The sequence below is a fragment of the Solenopsis invicta genome, chromosome 8 (genome assembly GCF_016802725.1).
Source record: "Solenopsis invicta isolate M01_SB chromosome 8, UNIL_Sinv_3.0, whole genome shotgun sequence".
Lineage (NCBI taxonomy): Eukaryota > Metazoa > Arthropoda > Insecta > Hymenoptera > Formicidae > Solenopsis > Solenopsis invicta.
The window spans coordinates 16356537-16374089 of NC_052671.1; the positions used below are offsets into that span (position 1 = coordinate 16356537).

A 17553-nucleotide genomic window follows, 5' to 3' on the forward strand; every position below is an offset into this window, starting at 1 on the left:
AGTAACAGTATTAACAATTACGGTGACTATCATAATTTCCTCGAATACGCCCGTCGTAGGAATTGTAATAGTCACCGTAATTATTAATACTATCACTTTAATTTTTGTACTGAAGATGATCCAAATTATAGAATCAAAACTTCTACATTGTTAATTTTTATTCAATAATAAAGTTATTATTTGATTATTATCTACAGATTGACGGCTTTTATGATGTCAAAATTAATAAAATTTCAAGAAATCTGGCTTAAAAACTCTGAATTTCAAAACTGGCTACAGCCTATAATAGAGAAGTCAAATTATGCTCGCTGCATTTTATGTTATTGCAATATTTTTTTGAGTAATATGGGAAAGTCAGCTCTTGTAAGTCACATGAAGAGCAAGAAACACATTGATCGATGTAATTTCATATCATTAAGAAATTTTTTAGCTACAGCTGACGATTCTGCTTCAGCTGTTTCTTCTATTTCTTCCTCTGAATCAGCTCAAGTAAATCCTGAATCTTCCTGATCCTATTGCTAAATCTTTGTCTACGTGTTTCTATACTAATCAATTTTTACCTAATCAATCGATGCAACATTGTATTGAAACATTTTTGTTGAAAGATGATATTATAAAAGTTGAAGTACTATGGTGCATAGAAACTGTAACGACCCACAAATCATTGCGTGATTCAGAAAAAGACGTACGTGTCCTTAAGAAAATGTTTACGGATAATTATATTGCTCAAAAAATGCAACTGATGAGAACCAAAATTGGATATATTATTATGTACGGCATCGCTCCTTCCTTTAATAAGAAATTAATAGAAAATGTAAACCGTGCAACTTTTATTGCTGTTGGCTTTCACGAATCTCTCAACAAAGTTATAAAACGTCAACAAATGGATATAAATGTAAGATTTTGGTAAGATGAAGAAAAAGAAGAAATAGGAACATGATACTTAACTTCACGTTTTCTTCGACGCAAGAGCAACGGATCTTCTTGAAGCATTTAAAGAAGGTATTGGAAATCTGACAGAAAAATTGCTGCAAGTATCTATGGATGGACCAAACGCAAATTGGGCTTTCTTAAAATAATATAAATTGGAATTCTCAAACAATAAATTACTTGATATTGGAAGTTGCGGTCTCCATTCTTTGCATTGTCCATTCAAATCCGGTATATGTGCTACAGATTGAAACATTATCTCATACATGAGAGCATTGTATAATCAAAGATGTGCCAGCTCGTAGAGCTTTATACATTCATTATTCTGGTTCTGATATTTTTCCACTTAAATTTTGCTCCATAAGAGCAAAATTGGAATGGTTGGAAAATTGTGTAGTAGCTCAAAGAGCAATGTCACACAATGCATTAAAAAATTTGTAGAAGGTTTACAACGAGACAAAATTGAACCAATGTGTGAAAGTTATAAAATAATTCTAAAATGCATTCAAGATCCTTTATTATGTGCAAAGCTTGCTTTCTTCAAATCTCTTGCTTCCGATACAGAATCTTTTTTAAGGGAATTCCAGTCAAACGCATTTTTTTTACATAGTGCTCTTTGTTTAATGTTGAAAAACGTTTTATGAAACCCGAAATAATAGACAATATGTCATCAATCTCATTAAAAGATGTTCAGACACAGGAAAATTTACTTTCAGCAAAAAATATTAGGATTTGATACACTAAAAGCAATAAAAAAGTCGACATTAAAAATGTAGATTTTCTTTAATTTTGACAAGATTATAAGAAGTGTCTCCAGAAATTTGTTTTCAAATTAATGACACAATCTCCGTTAACATATACTTTGACAAAAGCTGTTACTTGCTTAGATCCAAGTCTCATAACTTCAAATTTAAATTTAGCCAAGAAACGTATACACAATTTATGTAGTATTAATGAAAACAATCGTTTAGCTGAATCAATAGCTGATATCGTACGACAGTTTCGAGACCTTACATCACGACCGTACATCATGGATATCATGAAATCTTATAATCGTAATGAAAAACGCCTAGATCATTTTTGGCGAAATATTGTAGGCCAAGATTTTAAGGAATTCATGAATGTAATAAAAATGATTTGTTGCCTTTTACATGGCAATGCAAATGTAGAACGAGGTTTTTCAGTAAATGCTGAATGTCTTTAAAAATATGAGAGAAGAATCCATAGTTGTGCGTCGTCAAATATATGATGCCGTATTACGTGAAGGTATTGATGTTTTACAAATACCTAAAGCTCTTTTGCTTATTGTTCGAAATGCTCATTTCCGTTACATAGAAGATTTTAATCGACGTCGACAGCAAGCATCTGTTGTAGAACAAGAAGCGTCTATGAAAAAGAAAAAAACTTTAGAAGTAACAGAATTGGAGAACAAACGTTTAAAAATTCTAAAAAATGCTCAGAAAGAAGCAAATGCACTTAAAGAATAAATTGAAACTTTAAAAACATAGATATATGTATATATGTATGTAACTACTTTGTGCTTACTAAATTATTTAATTATATATAATGTGACGGTGTTTTACGCACCTGACACAAGTTCAGTCGCCCGCTCACAGCGAATCTCGGGAACGCGGTGTTGATCTCCCTCAAATAATTATCAGCGGACGGAATTGGGCGCCAGGTACGAGAGAGCGTGCCACTCTTTTCGGCTCATTAATTTCGCGACTTTACATTAACGTGCTAACCGTGAGCGGTGACGACACGACCATCCGGCAACTCCCCGCTAAGTCGATAGAGACGCGGGGGCGGGTCGGTGCGGGCAGGTGGTGATCGGGGGAGCGAGGGAGAATCGTAGAATAACGAGGCCGGAATTTAACAGAGAAAATAACGTATATTTCGAATTCCGGGTTAGTCAACTACAAAACCTCGCACGCGGTTTACCCGCGTACGGAATGCGGTACAGATTCGCGGAATGTTACTCGAAGCGACTCAGTAATCGGACGATATCGTATGGCAGTCACAAGCGTAACGTTTCAATCGCTTCGGCGAGGTGGTCGCTGCGGGAGAAGGTGCATACATCAAGGCGGAATTCCGCGAAGCGAGTCATGCATACGCTAGTCGAAAGATCTCGCGTTTTCTCTCACCGCTACTATCGTAATCGAGCTACGCTCAACCCGCAGAACTAGACAAAACTCACACACGTACAACTACATAAACTTACGACACAACGACGGCTTGGCTGTGGCGATACAGGTGCGAATACCGAAACTAAAAAAACTGTATTAATACGGCGGGATCGGGCGAGCAATGTCGCGGCTGTAACAACGGTTACGTTTACGATTTTACACGCGAATACGAGTGGACTCTATGTAGTCCTGTCAGTCGCGACGTCACTCGTCCTCGATCGCGAGATCGGTGACTTTACAATACGTGAGTTACGCTCGTCTCACCCTTCGGCGCGGCACGGAGCCTCTTTCTGTGTCCTTTCGTGACTTAGCCTCTGGTGTTCGGCTCTCTGGCTCGGGACACGCTCACAGCACCAGAGCATCGATCCTCGATCCTGCGGGAGGCCCGCGGTGTTGCGTCCCACTTATCGCCGCTGCCGCTTCCGCATTGGCTGTTATCAGGCGGCTAGATCCTGGCGGTATGCGCATTATTCTATCGTTCTGCGCTTCTGACGTTAATAGCGCGCGAGGCCCAAATTCGGCAGGTGATTTTCGGCTTCCCCGGGAACTGATATCGGCCGGCCTTATCTCCGGTGGCGGATGGCCGCCGCCTCAGGCCCGTGGTGCCTCCTCAGCACGGTTCTCAATCTCGCCTCGTTCTCCGTTTTGCCTTTTAACTTCGCACAACTTCCGCCTGCGGAATCGTAACTTTGCCGTTCCTGAAAAATTAACTTCCGACAGACCAGGTTCTCGTTCGGCGGCAAACGAAAGAGACAGTGTGGGCGGTACAATCTGTGAGCCCCCGCGTCTCGGGGTGCTCCGTAAATCCCTCGGCGATGTTCCTGGATCCTTGCTTCCTTCCCAGTGCTTTTGGGTGGGCGAGATGTTTTTGCCCGTACAAAATGTTCTCCCGCAGTCATCGTCTCTCTCCTCGACGGACCTATCGTTCACTTGAAATTAACAGCGGTCGCAGGGACAGCACAGAGACGAACACACACACTTATACAATCGCGCCAACGGAATCGCGCCTGCTTCCGAGCCGGAAGGACGCAGCATCCGTGTCGCGCTTCGCGGTGAGACCATACGGCCCTTGTGAGGGACAACGAACGCAAGTTGCACCGTCACAATAAATATATTTTTTTATTAGATATATTACGTTTGTTATTACAATTTTTAATAAGTTTATGTTTATATAGTTTTTGAATTATTTTTGTCTGAAAGAAATTTATGTTACATATTTTTTGTGATTATATAATACATATTTAAAGTATGTTAAAAAGTATGTTTAAAAGTGTGAAATAAAATCAATTTATTTCAAAGCTATATTCAAAAATTCTCTAATCTTACATGGAATTTTGATAAAAATTCCTGGAAAATCCTGGATTTTCATGGAATTGATTTATAAATTTTGAGTAGACACCCTGTAATAATCGGAGTTGCCATGAAGCGGCTAACCAAAATGCGGTTAAACGGGCCGTGATTGGCCCGCGCGACGGACGGTCGTGATCGCGGAATCGGCGGCGCGCGGTGCAGCGGACAGTTCCGCGATACGCGAGAGTGATCGACGTTAGAGACCTAAGTGGTCTCACTCCGCGAGGTGTTGTCACCCCGTGGGGAGCAGGTTTACGGATTGAGCCGAAGGAAGGCGTCGAGTATTCCCGACGACGGTGTTGATCTCGAGAATTCCCGAGAACGGACTTGCGGGATGGACAGTTCCTATTGGCCGAGAATACCCAGCCGCGGAAACGACGAGTATTTCCGTCGCGGAGGATGGGATCGGCAGAATATTCCCAGCCGTTAGGACCGACGAATATGCCTGTCGTGAGATAGTTAGAACAAGAATGCCCGTTTCCGAGGAAGTGCTTGAGAATACCCAAGCTAAGGAGCGCCGAGGATACCCGGCGCAGGAGCGGAGTAGGTGCGAGATCGGTGGCTCGGAGCGATCTGATTTCGGCTGCCCGCTGCCGGTTCATATAGCGGTCCGCGCGGACGTACCAATCAGCGCGCGCAGTTGGGCCAGCCGGAGTGGGAACGCTTGCCGAACGCGGCGTGCGGCACGCATGGTAGCGCGTGATTGCGGTAAGCTTCGCCGAGCGCGTGCACGTGCTCGGTCTTACGCGTTGTGTTCGGCGTTTGGATCGGAGTGGCGGTGCGGCGGAGGGGCGTAACGTTACAAAAATATCACTACTTGGGTTTTATTAAAAAAATAAAAATATTATCACTTGCATTTTATTTGTTAAAAGTAATACAGCAGTTATTTCATAGAACAATATATTTTCTCTATAATTGGCGCAATTTAAAGATTTCATACATTTTTTTGGAAAAATACATTTAGATTGATTTAAATTTAAGATATTTATTTTTTAGTAAATACAGTCGGGTTGGAATAGGAAGATTTTTCAATGATAATACAGAGATGGTACCACTTAGGTTTTGTATAGAAATTAAAGGAAGTTTCACATAGATTAGAATAGGAAAAGTTTTCAATGAAGAAACAAAGATCATACTACTTGAGTTTTGTAGAAAAAAATAAAGATTTGAGGGATACACACACACACACACACACACACACACACACACACACACACACACACACACACACACACACACACACACACACACACACACACACACAAACACACACACACAAACACACACACACACACACACACACACTTGGCGCTTTTTTTTATCTTTTTTGTATTTAACTCATCTTCTGTTCAGCTTGCACCAAAGTGCGCTAATCGTTAGAAAATGCATTAGCACAAAGATGCCGAGAATGAGTGCCAAATTATTGACAACGTTTACGTTGACAATATCCATCTCTCTGAGAAATATGATGGGTCTCTTAAAGTGACAGTACAATTTATCGCATTTTAAGTCTTTTCTATCGTATCCGTATACAGTATATATTATACTGTGGAAACCCGCACGGAAGTACGATATGTGGAACATCCAACGTAACAGGTGCGGCGTATCAATGTAACGTATGCAGAAGCCGAATGAGGAGAATAGTACTGCGGTTATCGGTCCAATAAAGACTGCAATCTGCAAAATTAATGAAATTCTGAATCTTATTTTCTTCATATATCTAAAATGGAATATTTTAGCATATTTAATTTATAATTTTGAAGATATATAGGAGATTTATAGATTCGATATTCATTCGTTGGATTTCGAAATGCGGAATGAAAATGAGATTCAATTTGTATACGAATCAGTTATTGGAAACAGAATTCGAATTTGGAAAGAGATACGTAACATTGTAATTCTACAATAAATCTTTATGCAAGTTTTAAAAAATTCTGTTTGTTAAGTAATGTTTGCGAACTTTAAAATTCATAACAATAATAAAACTAATGATGAGTGTGCCAATATATGAAAATGAATAAGACGTAAAAAAAGTTAAAAAACGGAGTCAACTTCTTGGATTAATCTTAGCACAACATCAATGAACAGTTTGGATCTGTTATTTAATTAATCTGCATATTGAAATGACGTAACTTTAGATCCAGAATTGGAATTATAGTTTTACTTGGTATCACTTTGAGAAGGAAACAGAAGAAATTCACCTTAATCGGCGTAATAGCACTGATGAAGAAACCCCATGCTTGCGCCGTCAGACTGGTAGCTATGTTGACTACCATAAACAATATTATACGATTCGTTTCTGCGAGCTGTCCGGTCAACCAGTAGCTCACCACCAGATATGGCGCCGCACATGCTGCCTGGAAGGGTATCTCGACTAGCAATATGCTGATGTAATACGGCGTTAATCGGTACCAGTGATTGAAATGCTCTCTCATGAGAATCCGCATCTCCAATGGAACTGAAACCAAAAACTATAAACTTGAATTTGAATACTTATTGTATATCAAGATAATTCAATAAAGTAAGGATTTTTTTTTTAGAAAATGAGTTTAATGGAATGATCAAACTGCGATGAAATCATTCGGCAATTAATTTATTAAATAATATCTTTATGGATACAATAATTCTTGTTTAACATATGAAAAAAAAGATTATATTAGGGATGATGAATAATACAGTTAGAAATTTTGAAATAATTCTATCAATTGGACTAATTACCTATTATTCTTTGATTAAGGGGTTAGATCACAGTAGAATTTTAAAAAATTCGAAATTTTTTTTGCTTAAATAATACATTAAGGTTTTAGAAATAAGATCCAAAATGTTTTATAAGTAGGAAAAGTTTTTGATATAAGCGTATTAAATTTTGTTATAGCTTATTAAACACTAATTGAAATTTTAAACACGTTTTTTTTGAAACCATGTTTTTCAAATCGGGCGGAAGGATAACTCGGTCAAATCTTTACCGATTTACTTTAAATTTTAATTGCAGCTTTAAAACGATATTTTACATGGAAGTACGTACGGCATTTTAATTTCACTATAAACTTTTTTTTGTTATAAATCATTTTCTCGTCATTTTTTTCGTCAAAAACTAAAATATTTTTTTATTTGTGCACCATTTTTTTCAAAAAAACAAAAAAAAAAGAGATTTCCGTACGTACTTCTATAGAAAAACATATCTAGATTTGAAATATTGTTGTGCCCGAGCTTGAGAAGCTGGCCGAAGGAAGATCTATCGATCAGACAGAAGAAGTGCGGCCGGCTTTTGTTTGGTGTTCAGGGCGCGGAGCCGTCAAGAATTATTTTGTACAATTACGCTACGATATTATTATATAAAGTTCCACGATTAAAGCTTGAGTTCTTTTTGTAAAGAGTGTTTATTCATTTTGCGCGTTCGAGTGTCCTAGCGCGAGTGAAGTGTGTGCTCGTATCGCCGAGTATAACATTTTGGGGGCTCGTCCGATTTCGGACCACGAAATGGACATCTCGGAAGATTTTACGGCAGCGTCTCCTGCAAGAGCGGAGAAACGTCCTCTTCGTAAGAGAATGCATCTCCGTACACCTGCGAAACCTCGACTCTCCACCGAAGCAAATTCTCTTCGGGCGGTCGCCGTGGAATTGCGTCAGTTTCGTGCTGAGAGACAAAGGCAGCGGCAGCGTGAGGAAGAAATGCAGGCACTGCTCCAGGAACGCGACGAGATACTTCAGCGTCTAGAGGAGCGGCTACAACACTTTTCAGGCCAGTCGTTACCTTTTTCTGTTTGTCCTCCAACCGCGGAGATTCCTCGGGATTCCGGAAATGCGGGCGTTAATTTTAAATTAAAGCCGGATATTTTCGACGGGAGTGTTTCGTTGCGCGAATATTTTACACAAATTGAATTGATTGTACAAGCGAGTAACTGGGAAGATTTTACGAAAGCGGTCGCGTTAGCCTCGAGTTTGCGGGGGAAAGCGCGTTCAGTTTTAGACGGAATAACGGAATTAGAAAATTTAAGTTATGGAGAAATTAAATCAAAGCTCGAATTACGTTTTGGAGAGGGTCATTTATCTCAAACTTTTTACGCTGAATTTACGAATCGTAAACAAAAATTTGGAGAAGATTTAGCTTCGTTGGGAACCGATTTAGAACGACTATCACGTTTAGCTTATCCGGAGTGTCCTCAAGAAGGGCGCGACAAAATTGCTTGTGCTCAATTTATTATTGCAATCTCTGACGGATTTTTGAGACGCACTCTTCAACTTGAAGGAATTTCTTCTTTGTGTTCTGCAATTGAGAGAGCGAAAATGATTAAAGCTATTCAGGAGACTAGTTTTTCTCGCGTTTCCTCAAATAAAGATGGCGGAAGGAGAAAATTTTATCCTAGAGAGCAAATGAGAAAAGGAAACGGAAAGGAAGGAATTTTTTCACAGGATTCTAAACAAAAAAATTTTAATAAGTGGAGGGCCGACAAAGAATGTTGACAGTGTGGTGCAAAGGGACACTATAGATCAGAATGTCCTGCGGTTTCTTTTTTAACAAAGGGAAATTAGGTTTGGTCGAGCTTAACGGGGTCGACTCGACCATTCGAAGAAAGACTCCAACATTTTCGGAAATTAAAAATTGTAGGAAAATTAAGTTAAAAGATTATTTTTGTTATCCTGGTTTTATTGATGGACAGGATTGTATTTTTAAGATTGATACATGGTCAGACGTCTCTATATTAAATAAAAAATTTGTACTACCACTTATTGAAGAACTTATGTTAGTGTGAATTCTTTACAATTAAGATATCCCACTGGAGAGAAAGTTCCTATAATTTCTAAAAAGGAAGTTAAGATTGTTTTAGGAGATCATAGCTTAGAATTTCTGGTCTTTATTGCAGAAATCGAAGACGATTGTATTCTTGGAGTTGATTTTCTTTGTAAGTTAAATTTAGAAGGAGTTTTTGGTTTAAATTTTTTTTCTCCGAAATCTAAGGAAATACAAAAAACTTTTGTGCTCGAATTAGTAGAGATATAGTTCCAGACTTTCTTGAGGATCTTTTTCTTAGGAGTTCTGAGAATTTGAATGATTCTCAAAAAAAACTTTTTGCAGAATTTCTTTCGGAATTTCAGGACGTTTTCTCAGGAGAAATCGTTGCTGAAAATTGTAAAATTATTGAACATTCTATTCAAACAGAAAATTGTTCTCCTATTAAGCAAGTTCCTCGTCAAGTTCCTTTATAAATGAGAGAAGAAGTGGAAAAGATCATCGAAGAAATGAGGCAACAGGGTGTTATCGAAGAATCAAATAGTCCTTGGACCTCTCCTGCAGTTTTAGTTAAGAAAAAAGATGGTTCAATTAGATTTTGTGTAGATTACAGAAAGTTAAATAATGTGACTCTTAAGAACTCCTACCCAATTCCCAGGATAGATGATTTAATGGATCGTTTTTCAGGAAATTCTTGGTTTTCCACTCTGGATCTCAAGAGTGGTTATTGGCAAGTTAAAATTCGTCCTGAGGATCGAGAGAAAACTGCTTTTTCGATTGGAAAAAGGTTATGACAGTTTACAGTTATGCTTTTTGGACTTTGTAATGCACCAGCTACCTTTGAACGTCTTATGGAAAAAGTTTTTCAGCAGTTACTTTTCAAAATCTGCATGGTTTATCTCGATGATGTCATCATTTTCGGAAAATCTTTTGAGGAGATGTTAATCAATATAAAAAAGGTCCTTTTGTCTTTACGAGCAGCAAATCTTAAACTTAATCCTAAAAAATGTACTTTCTTCGGGAGAAAGGTTAAATATTTGGGTTATGTCATCTCAGAGAAGGGAATCACCACTGACCCTGAAAAGATTGTTGCAGTTAAGGATTGGCCGATTCCTAAAAATAAAGAACAAGTCTCAAAAATAAAGAACAAGCTTCTTAGGCTTTTGCTCATATTATCGAAAGTTTGTGAAGGGATTTTCCCTTATTGCTAAATCTTTATTTGTCTTAACTAAAAACTTGAGTAAATTCAGATGGGATAATGCCTGCCAAGAAGCTTTTGAGTTGTTAAAAAAATTTTTAACTACTTCGCCAATATTATCATTTCCTACTGAGGAAGGAAGGTTTATTTTGGATACAGATGCTTCGTATCATGGAATAGGGGCGGTCTTATCTCAAAATCAGGGAGGAGTAGAAAAAGTGATCGCTTATTTTAGTAAGGTGTTGAGTAAGTCTGAAAAAAATTATTGTGTAACTTGGCGTGAATTATTGGCAATTATAGAGTCAATAAAATCTTTTCATCACTATTTGTACGGACGAAATTTTCTTATAAGAACAGATCATGCTTCTTTAAGTTGGTTACTTTCTTTTAAAAACGTTGAGGGACAGTTGGCCCGTTGGTTAGAACATCTTCAAGAATATAATTTTATAGTAGAACATTGAAAAGGAAAATTACATGGGAACGCTGATGCCTTGTCAAGGCGCCCTTGTGCTAAAAAAGGCTGTAATTATTGTTCTAAAGTTGATCTGAAAGAGAAAAATTCTTCAGTTAAATTAGTAAGACGAATTGTTTTTGGGGAGAATAATCTTGAAAATTGGAAAAATTTTCAGAACGATCCTTCGTTGTCTATTTTCTTGCTAGGAAAAGAGCTTGGAAGACGGCCGACTCGTCAGAAAATTGCCTCTGAAGACGAAACTTCTAAAGTTTACTGGTCTATTTGAGATTCTCTCATTATTAAAGATGGAGTGTTGTTTAGAAAATGGGAATCTCCAAATTCGAAACGTCAAATTCTTCAAATTATTGTTCCACGAAGTCAGGTTCAACGTGTTTTGGAGGAAGCTCACGATTCTTCTTCACGATGGCCATTTCGGTGTTAATAAAACTTTAGATAAAATTCGAAAAAGATTTTATTGGGCGACTTGTAAGCAGGATATAGAACACTGGTGTAGAACTTGTGTTGTTTGTTTATCGAGGAAAGGTCCTTCCGATAAAGGAAAATCAGCATTGCAAATTTATAATTCAGGCTTCGAAAGAATCCAGATGAATATTTTAGGTCCACTTCCCCAATCTTCTTCAGGAAATAAATATCTCTTAGTTATTATTGATTGTTTCACAAAATGGGTAGAGGCATTTCCATTAAAAAATTTTAAAACTAAAACTGTTGCCGAAGTTTTTGTAAGTCAAATAATTTCTCGTTTTGGTATTCCTTCGGAATTACATACTGATCAAGGGAGAAATTTTGATTCACGAATGTTTTCAGAATTGGCACGTTTACTTGGAATAAGAAAAACCAGGACTACTCCTCTTCATCCGCAGTCTAATGGTCAAGTGGAACGTCAACATCAAACTTTGTTGGACTATTTAGCAAAATTTATTACAGAAAATCAAAAAGATTGGGATCGATGGATTCCAATGAGTCTTTTAGCGTATAGGTCTTCAAGGCATGAGGCCACGGGTTTAACCCCTGCGGAAATGAATTTTGGTAGGGAATTGAGACTGCCTTTAGATTTACTCCGTGGAAAACTTCCTGGTTCCGATTCAGTTAATTCTAGGGGAGATTATGTTTCGAAATTAAGAGAAAAACTTTCTCAGATTTATATCGAAGTTAGACAACGGTTACATGTTAGGTCTCAAAAAATGAAAGATGTTTATGATCGTAAGGCTCGCTCTATTTACTTTGAGTCTGGACAGAAAGTTTGGTTTCACAATCCTCGTAGGAAAATAGGTAGGTCTCTTAAACTGCAGAGTAGTTGGGAAGGACCGTTTGAAATTGTCGAAAGGTTAAATGATGTAGTTTATCGTATATGGAAATCGCCTAGGCATAAAAATAAAGTGGTACACTTAGATAGGTTGGCTTCATTTCAAGAGAGATAAATTTTCTTTAGAAAAAAATACTCTGAGCTTACTTAAATTCCTTATTTTATAAAATTGTTTTCTTGCATGTACTTTTTTTTTTTTTTTTTAAGGCAAAGAGTCCTGTTCAGACGATTACTGGGAGCCGCTTCTTTTTGGACGTTTGAGGATGAACTGAAATTATAAGGACAAGTCTTCTGGTTGTATAAACAAAAAAGAAGACTGCCTCGCCGCAGGTTTTTGAGCCGTGGTTTTCCCTGTGGGACTGAGGGCAAATGCCGAGGCAGGAGCTTGGTGAGTCTTTCGAGACGTTGATACCACCACCTTGCTCGAAGTTTTTTTGAAGAAAGAAGATTCCTCAGAAGAATTCTTCGGAGAGAATTTCTCTGAAGAGGTTGTTCTTCGAAAGAGGAGGATTTCTTCTGTGATTAAGAATTCCAGGATGTTGTTTGGATCCAAAGAAGAGTGACTCGGGCCGAGCTTGAGAAGCTGGCCGAAGAAAGATCTATCGATCAGACAGAAGAAGCGCGGCCGGCTTTTGTTTAGTGTTCAGGACGCGGAGCCGTCAAGAATTATTCTGTACAATTACGCTACGATATTATTATATAAAGTTCCACGATTAAAGCTTGAGTTCTTTTTGTAAAGAGTGTTTATTCATTTTGCGCGTTCGAGTGTCCTAGCGCGAGTGAAGTGTGTGCTCGTATCGTCGAGTATAACAATTTCTTTGAATTTTTATTCTAGGTTAAAAACACAGATATCTATACTAAACCTAAATCGCTAGGTTCGGCTGAATAGCTGTGTTCGGTAGAATTTCCGGATTTGGCCATCTTACCCAACAAGAAAATGGCTCTGACGCGTGTGTTAGTGCTTATGTGTTGTTAATTGAGCTAGAGTTCCTAAAATAAATTAGGAAATAAATGTTAGGAACTCTAAGTTGAGCCAGTTGAAAAAAAAGAATGAATGTATATGTTTGTAACATTTGAGTTTTATGACATTTTAAGGTTATACATATTTCAAATAAGCATTACAGGTGTAGTCTTTCGGATATGACATTTTTTTTTATTTTGTGTGCCTGTGTAATTATAATTAACATGATAATTTCTAAGTTCAACATTCTAATTTAGTTGTAAGAAAATCTTACAGATTTCATTAGAATTACGTAAAATTACGAGAAAATCTGAAATTAAAAACATTGAATCAAGTAAAATTAAAGAGATTGAATGGATCTAGTTTTTTATTCCAACGCACACCGCAGACGCGTTTAATAATTGGATTTAAACACATAAATTAAACACGTGAATCGATGATTTATCATTAATTTTAAGTTACATAACATGTGAAAAAAAAAATCTAAATGCTTCATAAAGACGGTAATAATCATTTGCATCAATGACATGCGCGAAAGATCATAATACCAATAGGGTAAAGTCGGTATATACGCCGCAGCTATCGAAAATTTAATTTACTAAGTATTATTTACTATGTTTAAGGAAAATAAATTAGGCTAATAAAAACTTCATACTGTTTACTATTATAAAAAAAATTTTAAGTGCGAAATATTTCTTTTCTTATACTTGAAAAAAAAACTTAAAGAAACCCTTGCATTTTTGTCATATAAAAAAAGTGGCGGGATTTTCGACTACTCATGTGTAAGATACACGGCGCATCGAAATTTACAAATAATATTTTCAGATATGATATAAAATAACATAATAACTTACAAAATGTGTTTATAAAGTTCATTAGGGAATAAGAACAGTAAATATGTATTCAAAGTAATAATAATGCAATATTAAAGAAGTTAATATGCACAGACATCAACAGAGTGCGCATTGTGTTCTCAACATAGTGCTCAACATAGAGTAAGTGCTGCTTTCCAATCACGCAGTGTCTGTATTACGGCATAAATCCCGTTCGCTGAAAAGGCCGTATATCCTAAACAGATGGAATATACAAGATATCAAACTAAATAAAGAATACAAGAGCTATGCACTTGAATCTTGCTTGTATTTTATCCTTTACTATCGCTCTACATTTACATATCATGAAATAATCATTATGTTTTTTATATTTTCTACAGTAATTATTTTACGTAGACGGTAATACACGATCGCGCTACTTCTACATGGAAAAATTAATTCAATTTACGATATTTTCGTTAATATTAACAATAAAGAACTGTAATTACAACACAATACTAATATAACATAAAGGCACATAACAAAATAGTTCTGAGCAAACTATCTTTATTTCTTCTATTTTTTCTGACTGCTGCGGCGTACATCCTCCCGCGGCGTAAATACCGACTTTACCCTATAACTAATAAAAAATTGTCATTGCAATGACTAATGCAATTAATTAACTTTCCTTTGTTAAATTACAAGTTATTATTCATCCTTGACTGATATTACAGATGATTTAATTAATCGGAATGTCTCGGTATGTAGAACAAACGTCAATTGTATTTTCATCGTAATTGTCTACAAAAATTTGTGATAAAAATTTGCGTTTTTGCGTTAAGTATTTGTAGAATTTTTTACTTTTACATTTAAATTCTAATCTTTTTCTTTTGCTAACAAAATTGTTTCTTTGATTATTTTTTCTTGATAATGCAAAAATGATTACAGTAAATATGACACATTGACGTACATTTTCTCCTGACTCACAAATTTTTATAAAAATATTAATGACTATAGAAAACAATATATCGAATGACAGTAGAAGACAATACACAAATTTTTATAAAAAAAATTAATGATAATAGAAGACAATGCACGAATTCTCATTAAAAATTTAATGGCAATAGAGACAATACAATAAATTAGCGCTGTGTGTTTAATCATCTTTTGAATTCTGTACTTCTGAAATTAGATCCATGTACAGCACGTAGATCATTACATGTCATATTTAATTTATATTATTTCTTTTTAATACGTTTCCAAATTTAATGTTCAAAACTCAAGTAGTTTTTCTTTGAGAGTGCTTAATTAAGAAACACTAAAAAGTATAATAAAATAAATTGTTTTGAAAAAAATTTTGTATCTAAAATTTTAAATAACTGGAATTTTAAAAAACTGGAAAATCCGAAAATTCTAAGGGAATTCTTTAATAAACTTTGAGTAAACATCTTAATTAACATATCATTATTATTGATCGTTTGTAGCTAAAAGAAGATAGATATATTTTTAAAAACATTAATTAGATTATTTTCTAATATCTTTTTGTGAATCGTGATCGAATATCTGCTCAAACAATTTAATAACCCTAGATATTGATAAACCTAATTTATAGCTACTTACAGACCGAAATAACAGCCATTTTTCCAGTGCAGACGAGGAACAGCAATGATCCATATAAATAAACACAGTTTGCCAAGACATTAGCTTGATAGCCGCTTTCCATGTACAGATATCCGAAAATTACGCCAATTAACAGATGATAGAGCAGTCGTGCCAGTAGTAAAGAATAGTGTCTTTTCAAGCTTAGAAGTTGCCTCTTGCACAAAAAGTAGCATTGCGTCAAGAAACCGGCAGGCGGTGGTGGTTCCTTGATTTTATCTGCTGGAATAATACATATAGTATAAATTAGCATTATAATTACTGCTGCAGACTAAATTTTTTTGAAGTTTTTCAATAATTTACTATTTTATGTGCACAGAAATATTAAAATAAATTAAAAATAAATGTTTGCTAATATATCCGTTAGCGCGATCAGAGAGAGAGAGAGAGAGAGAGAGAGAGAGAGAGAGAGAGAGAGAGAGAGAGAGAGAGAGAGAGAGAGAGAGAAAGGGAGGGAAGGATAGAAATAGAAACAAGTCATTGAAGGAAATCCTGTTCGTCATGAATAAGGCATGAGAATGTGAAAAATTATTTATAGATTACCAAATCATTTTAAATTAATGAGTATTTATACACAATTGTAATAAGAACACATAACTGACAATAAGTGTCTACAGAAAGATACAGAGAGATGAATTATTCTCTCGCGCATTTAAGTACCGCTAGTATAAATATAGCATTACTCTATACATCATATTTCGGATTCTAAGCGTTCAAGCTGCGTTCTATATATTGGGTGTACAACTTAGTTCGATCCGTTTTCAAAAGATGGCTCTAGGTGCTATAAATAGTTGACGACGACAGCTGATTTTTGTTGTATCGTGAAGTGTCAACATTTGTTAACCAAATATTGTTTACAAGCCTTTGAGTTTTGCATAACAAATTTAATTTTTACTGCGTTGAAAATGTCGAGTATCATTCCAAATAAGCACCATTTGCGACAAGTTTTGATTTTCTGTTTCAATTGAAAGAACAGTGCAGTTAAAGGGCATCAAATGCTTGTGGAAGTGTATGGTAAATCTGCACCATCGGATAAATCTTGCAGAGAATGGTTTTGACAATTTAAAAGTGGTAATTTTAGTGTTGATGACAAAGAGCGTTCGGGTCAACCAAAAAAGTTTGAAGATGAAGAATTAGAAACATTACTCGATCAAGATTCGTATCAAACGCAAGAAAAGCTTGCACCAAAATTGGAAGTTACTCAACAAGCTATTTCAAAACAACTCAAAGTCGCGGGATACATCCAAAAGCAAAGAAATTGGGTTCCATACGAATTGAAACCGAGAGATATTGAACAATGATATTGCGTGTCCGAAATGTTGCTTAAACAGAACAAAAAGGAGTCTTTTTTGCATCGAATCATTTCCGGGGACAAAAAATAGATTCACTACGACAACCCAAAACGCAAAAAATCATATGTAAAGCTCGGCAAACCGGAAACATCAACACCGAAACCGAATATCCATGGTGCCAAGGTAATGCTCTATATTTGGTGGGATCAGAAAGGTGTGATCTACTATGAGCTGCTAAAACCTAATCAAACTATCACGGGAGACTTCTACAGGCAACAATTGATCCGTTTAAAGCGAGCTATAGCCAAAAAACGTACAGAATATGCAACCAGACACGAGTCTATAATCTTTCACCATGACAACGCTCGGCCTCATGTTGCTGTTCTGGTTAAAAACTATTTGGAAAATAGCGGATGGGAAGTTCTGGCTCACCCGCCTTATAGCCCAGACCTTGCCCCTTCTGATTACCATTTGTTTCGATCGACGTAGAATGCTTTGACTGGAATACGCTTCACTTCAGAACAAGGTATCAAAAATTGGATTAATTCATTCTTGGCTTAAAAAAATGCATGCTTCTTCCGCGACGGAATCCATAAATTGCCAGAAAAATAGGAAAAAACTAATGGCTAGCGATGGACAATACTTTGAATAAGGT

The 17553-nt window shown here is 36.4% G+C and overlaps 1 protein-coding gene across 2 annotated transcripts in view; it reads right to left on the reverse strand.

Moving 5' to 3' along the window:
* Nucleotides 1–5735: 5735 nt before the first annotated feature.
* The window catches only part of LOC105206253 (ATP-binding cassette sub-family G member 1-like), a 65589-nt gene continuing 53771 nt past the window's right edge, over nucleotides 5736–17553 (reverse strand). For both annotated transcript variants that reach the window (XM_039452394.1, XM_039452393.1), the window contains 3 exons: nucleotides 15568–15828; nucleotides 6668–6924; nucleotides 5736–6143 (listed from right to left, as the gene is read on the reverse strand). In XM_039452394.1, coding sequence (XP_039308328.1) covers nucleotides 5805–6143; nucleotides 6668–6924; nucleotides 15568–15828 — 857 coding nt within the window. In that variant the 3' untranslated portion in view covers nucleotides 5736–5804. The remainder of the gene's footprint in view (nucleotides 6144–6667; nucleotides 6925–15567; nucleotides 15829–17553) is intronic.